The 10,309-nt window shown below is 40.3% G+C and overlaps 1 protein-coding gene and 1 non-coding gene across 2 annotated transcripts; one reads left to right on the forward strand and one right to left on the reverse strand.

The window, feature by feature from the left end:
- Window positions 1-209: 209 nt before the first annotated feature.
- On the reverse strand, window positions 210-1,561 carry LOC150075590 (intracellular coagulation inhibitor 2-like). Its single transcript, XM_090388281.1, has one exon. The coding sequence runs from the start codon at window positions 1,556-1,558 to the stop codon at window positions 353-355; it is 1,206 nt and encodes a 401-aa protein (XP_090244407.1). The 5' UTR covers window positions 1,559-1,561; the 3' UTR covers window positions 210-352.
- A 1,751-nt stretch (window positions 1,562-3,312) lies between these two features.
- Window positions 3,313-3,384, forward strand: TRNAE-CUC (transfer RNA glutamic acid (anticodon CUC)). Its single transcript has one exon. It is a non-coding gene; the product is annotated as a tRNA-Glu (tRNA).
- The last annotated feature ends 6,925 nt before the right edge of the window (window positions 3,385-10,309 follow it).

The following is a 10,309-nucleotide window of genomic DNA, read 5'->3' on the forward strand; positions in this document are numbered from 1 at the left end:
ACGTGAATTTTTTCAGTTAAGATCTCAACACAAAGAATATTAACAAGAAAAGGCTGTATGTATATATTTCAAATTAGGACATTGAAATCTGTACTGACTAATTAGCAACACAGTCTTTTTATTTGTGTCATTAATTAATGACAAAGTCTTTCTTACACAATAAACAAACACAAGATAACTTATCGCACAATATAGGCTTACAGTAGCAATTTATGTAATCAACAGTGCAAATTATTAATTACACAATTCGTTCACAAAATATAAAATTCTGCAATTGATAGATTTCTAAGATCTTAAGAAGATGCACTTACCGTTCCTAACCAGACTTTTGGCAGCGAGATTGCAAGTTGAATTATAACTGCGTAACTCGCCCCATGAACGTAATTAGATGGGTATGTTTGTCGTAAATAAAAAAGAAAAATGGATGGGTAGCGTGAAAAGTAGGTTTAATGTATGAAGCCGATTTTGCTATCAGTGAGACACCTGTTACAGCAGCTGCCTCAGTTCCCTCCTCTTTAATTTCAATCACAGCCTTATGAATAATTTGAGAAATATAAAGGCCATTTCCCTTGCTAATTCCACTTAAATCAGCTTCTTGGGAAAACATTTTGCCCATTCCAAGCGATGTCAAATCAGAAGACATATCGTGGAAGTATTCAAGTTTCACCACTGGCAAGATGACATCTACTTCTTCTTCCATCATATCCTCCAACAGTTGGTGGAAAAATGTAGAATTCAAATGGGGTTCTATCACCGACAGGTTTTGATTTTTACGAGGAAGGAGGATGAGCATAATGGTGTTTTTGTCATCGTATGGCAGAGCTAAAGCTCTCAGACCTGTATCCAAATATCTAACATAATCAAAATAACTTTTTACACGCATCATTTGCACGGCCTTGGTATTTGTCTGGATCGCATTGTTATAGAAGAGTCTGTATTTTGTATTTTTTGGATCAAATTCTGTAAGCCACTTGCCTTTGAAATAAATAGCATTTAACAAAATCATCTGCGTCGCTGGATCTATCGCATCTATCAAGTTTGGAATCTTTTGGGCTGTGCTAAATCTAACCCACTCATTGATATCTGCCAATAGCACTCGTTGTTCTTTAGTAAAATCAATTTCTCTAACTTTGGCTTCGTAAAGGGACTCCAGTTTTTCTTTGTATTCGGTCAGAATGTGAAAATGCTGGTTCACTAAAGCAACTGTGGCTAACTTTAAAGAATTCTGCCCATTGTTCTTAAGAGTTATTAGAAATTTCTGAAGAGTTGGATGAACAGAACAATCGGCAAAAGTAACTTTATCATAACCTAATATTTTCTTCATCTCTTCTGCAGTGTTACTTCTTGCACCATAGAAAACCATTGCAAGGACAAGGGACACGCTAAAGGGTGAAAAGAATATATTCCCTTCAGATGCTAGTTGTCTGTGAAGGTTAAAGGCAAAATTATTGCTGGCCCAGGCTACTTGATGCGGAATAGATTCCATTTCTGAAACAGTGCTCCTTGTGTCAGGCAGATCCAGTAACATCAGAAGGAATAAGAAATTCCAGGAATCCATTGGAAGAACCTGTAGAGATAATTCAAGAATTTAGTTAGACAAAATTGGAAAACATTGAAAAACTGTATAGCAGATAGACAACCAGAAAATGAAAATTAACTTTTCATTAGTATTAAAACGACAGTTGTTGTTGCAGTATGGTTTTAGGAGCATCAGTGACTAAGGCCACATTCTCAGTTTATACTGTCTCTAAATTGCGTGTGTTCTGTGGTCGATTTTCTGTTTACTTGACGACAAACCCAAGTTTCCAGGAGAAAAAACCATGATACCCTCGCCTGAGATCGACTAACTCAGCTACATTGTGATGACGTGAGGAATTTTATGGGTACATAAAAATTCCTCACGTCATCGACAGAACTCGAACTAAAGTCGTTTCCACCCGGTGTGGGCCCGATTCTACGGTGATACCCACGAGTCCTTAAAACGACAGAACCATATAAAGGAAGGATTATGTTGCACGTGCTGTAAAAAAATAAATTCGCCCTAGTTTTATATTTTATTTACTTTTTCCAAATATTTATCAATTTCCGCTTTAAATCCAACTAAAGTGTGCACGTTTACAAGGACAGATGCTAGATACTTATTCCAACAACTAGTTATCTTTGGCCCTCGTGGATTGTTGTTGCAGTAGGATTTTAGGAGCATCGGCGACTAAGGCCATATTGCTCCGTGTAAATTGCGTGTATTCTGAGGTCGATACTCTGTTTACTGGACGAAACACCCGATTTTCTGGAGAAAAAATCCTGTACCCTCGCCTTGAGATCGATTAACTCAGCCACGTTGTGTGAAAAAGACCCATTAAAATTCCTCACGTCATCGACGGACTCCAAGTCTGATCTTTTCAACCCGGTGTGGGGAGGACGGCGATTCTAGCAGTTGTGCTTCCCACTAGGGACCCCTCATGTGGCGTAATGGTCATATTGCACCGAGGGTCGCAATATGACCCTAATCGCCAATGCGCCCAAAATCCTACTAGAAGAATAATTATCTCTGACCAAAGGCAAATTTTTTCGAATCCAACTTATAATTATCTTTCCTCAATTTGAATCTATGTCGTTATCCTATAAAAAGAAAGTTTACTTCTCCCCTTGTTGTCTTAAGTTTCCTCACTCACTTTTAATGCCTTAAATAATTCAATCAGATCACCATTCAAATCCCAGTTTTCAAACTTTGCGATTTATAACTAGAGTGTCGCCACTTCTTGTAAGAATATCACTTTGTATTCACAACTAGTCTTTCAGCCCCACTTTGTACCTTTTCAATTAAGTCGGTATCTCTCCTGGAATGAGACTTCCTGTTCTGTACACAGTATTCGAGATGTGGTCTGACATTTGTACAGTGGGATAATTGCCTCTTTCTACTAGGAAAATTATTATCATTGACAATATTCAATACGATATCCTAGCTGAGTTGTCCCCAGGTCGAAATGATGTTGATTGCTGAAATAAACTTCCATCTGTCGTTGTAGAAGTTGACAGCTTAAATAGATTCAAGGCAGAACTAGACAAACATTTGGAGCGAGAGGATGGGTGAAATGGGAAGGTTTTTTTTTTTTTTTTTGCTGATGCTGTATAAGCTTGCTTTCTTGCATCATATGCCTTTACTAATGCTAATGTCCATTAGTACATTGAATTCCATGTTGGATTATATTACAACCTTCAGGTCCTTTTCATTCTTAATAATTCTGAGTGTGCCAACCCCCCAGTTAATATTTTAACTCGAGATTACTATGATCCAGATATATAACATGCAGTTCCCATGTGGTCTAGTGGTTAGGATTCCTGCTTCTCACGCAGGCGGCCCGGGTTCGATTCCCGGCGTGGGAATGGTTATTCTTAACCCCAGGGGCTCACATCTGGTGAGTATGGGCTTGACAAACCCAGGGTCCTGAGCTGGATATCATCATTCTTCTCTTTCTTGGTGATTCCTTCCTCTCTCTCAGGGTAACTCGGGAATTTTTTTTTTTTTGGCTGGTGCAGCATAAGCCTCAGGCTTCCTTGCACCAAATGGCTAATAATAATAATAATAATAATTTCCTAGCACGGAAGCTTAATTGCTTTTTAAAACCAGTTGTATAATTTGTGTGTCTTCTTGCTACAAGATTCCCTCGTTCTGGTTGTTAACAACTTTGCTAAACTTAATATCACCAGTAAATTTCGATATGAAACTTGTGATCCAATGATTGGTTATCATTAAAATTATAAACAACAAGTGCTCTACCCAGAATCCTGAGGACCACTACTAATAATATAGGTTCATTTCGGAGTTCTGACTATTTATAACCACTCATTGTCTTCTACCATTTAACCAGTCCTTTATCCGTTATGGCAACTACACCAATGTCAAACTTCTCCAGCTTATGCACATGTCGTTCATATGGGACTGTAAAAAGCATTTCTAAAATCTAAGTCAGTTCTCTTAGTTTCCCTTAACAAAACCTTGTTGTGACTTTCTTATAAGATCATTAACTACCAGTTCATAAATTTGTTCCAGAACCTATAATTTATGGTTGGCTTCTGCAGAAAGCATGCGTTCTTAATATTTTCCTTCAACTCCGCAGTACTATTTAATCCCAGAAATTAATCTCGGATTTAAAGTGTTTTTCATGAAATAATGTCTCCCAAGCCTGGCTTGCCCTCACAACTAGCAGAGCGAAAATGCTCGGTTACGAACTGAGACTGGAAAAATTTGTATTTACTTTTTTTTCTTTTACCACATCGTGACCGAGTTAGTCAGTCTCTAAAAATATTTACTTTTGACCAGCGAATACATGAAATTTACAGACATAATATAATGACGCTTCATGTTCTTAGTTTCCTTTGCATTCATAATGAACAAATAAACAAACATTTTAACGAAAAAATATAAAAGGAATATACTCATTAGTATGCTTTTATTAATGAAAAATAACACCTATATTAAAAATGTGCCCTTAACTATAAGAATATGATTTTGTTTCTTTCCGTTAGCATCTAAACTTTTGAGACACCCCGTATTGCTAATACAACCCCAGGGGCTCACATCGATTGAGTATGGGCTTGGCACACCCAGGGTCCTGAGGCTGGATATCATCATTCTCTCTCTCTCTCTCTCTCACGGTTTTTTGGAACTGAAAAATTGTTTTCACCAGTGAAACTCTGTTTTTCTGTTAATTAAATCATATATGGTATCGACAGCATATTTTTCCCATAGCATAATAGTCACATTACTGTTTTTTTTCCTTGCATACTGTAATTAATTCCATGTTGATCGTGTAGAAAAAACATGACCAAGATGTGGAAAAAACACGACAGACAACACATGTAGATGATGTCCCCATAAACAATCCAGCACTTGTCCCACGTCACCGCGGCATGTACGGTGATCATGTAACAGACACGACTAGGTCGCCAGAAAAACCCGAAGCTACCGAAGAAATACCAGCTGATCAAAGAAAATATACCGTTAAGATTATTACTATATTTAATACCACTCTTATACCACACGAAATTAATAATATAGTTATTAAGCTATTCGCCTAAATTACTATACATTAAGGTAACGTTTCAGGTACCTTACCGATACCCATCATCAGACTATGCTGTTTGGGGAAACAAAAAATAGAAAAGATTATAAATTCGAATATATTACAAATATAATTACCAATATTACAATTACAAATATATTACGATTATGATTGTAATCAAACTATAGGTAATTGTAATTGTAATAATGGCAGTTGTAATCGTGATATATCGGTAATTGTAATATTGGTAATTATATTGGCAATATATTCAAATTTGTCGCTCTTTCTATTTTTTGTTTTCCAAACAGCATGGTCCGATAATAGGTATCGGTAAGATACCTGAAACGTCACCTAAATGTATAGTAGTTTACGAGAATAGCTTAATAAACTACAGTATATTATTAATTTCATGTGGTATAAAAGTGGTATTAAAAATAGTAATAATCTTAATGGAAAACAACCATATAACGTCGTTCCCTAACTGTATTAAAATATACTGAGAGGATAGAATTCGCGGGATACCTGGTTCCTGGACAACACAACGCTGTTACCCCTCTCGCTGGTGTACGAACCCACCGCTTGGCAGGTATATAGGTACACTGCATCACTGCATTCAGGTAGACAGTAATTTGATGTTAGTATCGATAAACGTCGTTAACTCACGATGTTTATCCATAAAGAGGGATGACAGTGGGTGCCCAACGCATGGTTCACTCTATCGCGGAGGTGGTACAGAAATTGCACTATCCCCGTTCGACAGAACCACGAGTGCACTGGGGATACGCCATTTGCGGAATAACATCTCATCGTGGAATAACATCTCAGCGCTGTGGGCGGAGAAAGGCGGTGGATGAACGTGGGCGTCGACGTCTGTCTCGTATTGTTTCAGCGAACCTGAGAGCGAAAGTGGCTCAAATCACCGCCGACTTCAAAGAGGGAGTGCCAGAAACGTCTCTACCAAGGCCATCAGGCGACTATTAGCTGCAATAGGTTACGGGAGCCGCCGACCCACCAGAGTCCCATTGCAGGAGATCTCCAGGACTCTACGAGTCAGCTGTCGAAAACCGCACAAAGCTATGCACCCGTCATGTCAACACGGAACTGTTCAGGCAAGTGGACGGTCGGTAATGGTCTGAGGCGTGTTCAACTGGAACACATTGGGACCTCTGGTACGTCTAAATGCAGTTCTGAACGGTCCACGTTACGTATCCATCCTTGCAGGCCAGTGTATCCCTTCATGGGCATCGTGCACCCACAGGGCAATGCGCCTCCCCACAGAGCTGTGGTGGCTAGAACATGGTTCGAAGAGCATTCTGCAGATTTTACCACCATAGAATATCCTCCCTGTTCGCCGGACATGAACCCCGTGGAGCATCTTTGGAATACAGTGGAAAGATCCGTTCGAGTTTTGGATCCTCCACCCAGGAATGCGACGGAATTATGGACAGCGATGCATCAATTATGGATGGAAATACCTGTGGAACGCTTTCGTGAACTAGTGGACTCAATGCCTCGCCATGTGACTGCCCTTATCCGGGCGAAGGTGGGCCTACCCGTTATTAGATAGGTATTCCATGATTTCTGTCCACTGCACACTGTAATTTCAAATTTCTGATAGCTATGTTTCTTATAATTTCATACTCTATTTTCTACAGCTTGGTAAATTATATACATCACCATCATCAATCATATCAATAAAATGACTACAAAATAATATTTCGCTTAAAAATTAAATTTCAGACGGAAAAAACACTGTTTGGGAATGATGCCTTTTGATGTTACGATGTAAAAGAATTATTTGATATAAATTTCACAAAGAGGCCTAAATTAATTAAAAGGTATTCAGAATGTATTCTTTGTTTATTTTATTTTATTATTATTTTATGATTTATGATAATAAAAATACTAACGTTTATTATTATTTATTATTATGATCCATACGATGCGAGGAACCCTAAAGTTCTTGATAAACAGCGAAAATTTTAAATAAATAAAATAAAAACAATAAATAAACGATACAATAAAATAAATAAATAAATACTACATGTTCAACTGACCTTTGAATCTCCCCAAGCTGTCAGGCCCAACCACCCACGAAGGCAACTTATTCCAGTAATCAACAATTCACTCGCCAAAAGAAAACTTCCTGCAATTTAGTCGAAGGCTCTTCCCCGTAATTTGAATTTATGATTCCCTCAGAGTCTTGTACACCTCAATGTGGTTTCCTCTAAAGTGCCTAGTTACCAAATTCTGCATCCCACTTATTTGAAGTCTTTCCTCATATGGACACCCCATTGCCTATCCCACCAGGCGAGTTGCCTGTCTTTGGACCCTTTCAAGAAGCTCGAAGGCTTTCTTCAGGTGTAGTTGCCATACTTGAAGACTATTCCAGGTGAGGTCTTACAATTGCTTTTTACAGCGAGGATTATGCTATCCTATTTTTTACAAGAAAATGCAGTACGGTATATGATAAATCATGAACAGGGCACCATGGGCCTTCCTTGCCGTCTGTCTACACTGCCTGAACTTGCCGTGTGTTACCTGCTCCCTGTTGTCAATGTGGCCTGACACAGTACATGCACTAACACATATACAAACACACACTGATATTATGTCAGGCCCGTTTACAGAGATTCTGTATTCCATCACAGAGACATTAGGTGGAGATAGGCATACGCCTAGGAGTCACCATACACAGGAAACACATACATGACGTTAACCCGTTGGATTTTTATGTATGGAATCACATGATTGGTTCGTTGGTTGTTGTTGGGTTTTAGGAGCATCGGCGACTAAGGCCATGTTGCTCCGTGTACATTGTCTGTAAATTGCATGTGATTTTCTGTTTGCTATACGAAAAACCCGAGTTTCCGGAAGAAAAAAACATGCTACCCTCGTATGGTCATCGACGGGATTCGAACTCAGGTCTTTTCCACCCGGTGTGGGGAGGACTGCGATCCTAGTTGTTGTTGTTTGGTTTTTAGGAGCATTAGCAACTAAGGCCATATTGCTCCGAGGATATGCGGTGGTCATTCCCTGACCTTTCCACATCCTCCGTATTTGGTGGTCACGGGCTCGAACCCCGGTCTAATCAAGAAGCGTGTGCTACGCACTGCTGCTCCTGCCCACCTGGCTACCGAGGCGCCGACTGCGATCCTACTAACTGTGCTACCCACGAGGGTGGAATCACATGAAACAAACTGTTCACACCACAGAGGTTAACAACCGAGATAATTTATTGAATCGCATCCACAAAGCTGCCGCTGCTACAAATAAACAACTCAAACTCTAACTCAAAACCCGTTGCTTCTACTTCAAACCTAGTGCAGACTTTTCTTCTTGTATTTTATTTTAATGAAACATACCCTCAATAAATATAGAAGTCAGTTTCAAGGACACCCTGTATACAGGGTGTCTCAAAAATATTGGTACAAACGTTTAGGGGAGGTAGGTAACATCTAAAGGAATCTGAATTGCATAGGAACCCATAACCGGAAACGTCACGGTAAGTCGGTACACGGCGCTATTCATCAGTTCGCGAGAGGGAAAATTTCTGGTTTACTCATTCAAGCAGTAGTCGCCGCACGAAGAGCATGCATCGATATACGAACTGTGAGCTGGTAGACATGCACCTAGTGTATGGATTAGGAGAGGGCAATGGACGAGCCGCTCAACGAATTTATAAAGAACGCTTCCCAGACAGACGTGTACCAGACCACCGTTTGTTTGCGCATGTGCATCAAAATTTGTGCGATTATGGGTCATTTAGAGGTAACAGGAGTAGTGCGGGCAGACCACGTTCGACGCGAACTCCCACCATGGAAGAAAGTGTGTTGAATGCCGTCCAGAATAATCCTACTACCAGCACACGTGCCGTTGACTCTGCCTTAGGAGTGTCTCGTTGCAGTGTACAGCGTGTCTGGCACGACGATTCCTTACACCCCTTTCATCTCCAAAGGGTTCAGTTACTACTCCCCCAAGATCATCCTGCACGTGTGGCTTTTGCGCAGTGGTTTCTCCAAGAAAGTGTTCAAGACTTGAATTTTCCAGCCTATGTTTTGGTCACGGATGGGGCTTATTTCACTCGGGAAGGTTTATTCAATCAGCACAATGCTCGTGTGTGGGCACGACAACCCACACGGTGTGCGCCCCCATGCGGCACAACATCGCTTCGCAATAAATGTGTGGGCAGAACATTATGGTCGGTGACTGCTTAGTCGGCCCATACCTGTTACCATCCCTCATGAACTCCGCTAAATATCGGATCTTTCTTGAACAAGTTCTACCAGGGTTACTTGACGATGTTCCAGCAAATGTGAGACTCAACATTTGGTTTCAACATGACGGGGCGCCTGCCCATTATGGAAGGTGTGTTCGTGACCATTTGAACAGGCGTTTTGGGCGTCGATGGATTGGCCGTGGTGGACCCGTTGCCTGGTCCCCACGCTCACCTCATTTATCGAGCCTTGATTTCTTTCTGTGGGGGGCCCCTCAAATCTATCGTGTATGAATCGCCTGTGGAGACGGAAATGGATCTCGTCTGCGCTGCTGCTACTGTCAAAGAAACTCCAGGTGTGTTCGACCGTGTCCGCCAATCCATGCCACCTCGGTGTCATCGCGTCTCATGGTGGAACCTTCGAGCATCTGTTGTAACATCATGAAATGCATCCATCTCGTACTCCACTGTTAATATTATGTCAAATAAATGTTTGCCACTAATTACTGTCTTGTGTCATTTCTGCTTCTTGTGCCTCTGCTACTACTTTCCCGTGAAGTTTCCGGTTATGGGTTCCTATGCGATTCACATTCCTTTAGATGTTACCTACCTCCCCTAAACGTTTGTACCAATATTTTTGAGACACTCTGTATAAGGGAAAGCGCCTAAAAATGACTAACGTCGACCCCAATTAGCGTAGAAATATTCTATACCATTTGCATGGATTCTATAAAAAAATTCCTCACAAGTCATGGATTGTCTTATATACACAGTCCTCTCTCCTGCAGCCTACAATTCAAAGGGAGACAGTGTACACATTCAGAACATTTTGTAGCTTTTCCTGTGACCGGCCTGTTCTTCCATCATATGAACTGTTCGATGTACCGAATTACTTTCTATGTCAGACGCTCTATTTAAAACCATCCATATTTGCTTATCAGAACATGCGCATAAGCTCACGTTCAATTAAACATATACATAGATCAAGTAACTACTTGATCTATGTGTACAATATGTTCCTTAAATTTTG

Source organism: Mastigoproctus giganteus, chromosome 14 (genome assembly GCF_048544385.1).
Source record: "Mastigoproctus giganteus isolate SK-2022 chromosome 14, ASM4854438v1, whole genome shotgun sequence".
Lineage (NCBI taxonomy): Eukaryota > Metazoa > Arthropoda > Arachnida > Uropygi > Thelyphonidae > Mastigoproctus > Mastigoproctus giganteus.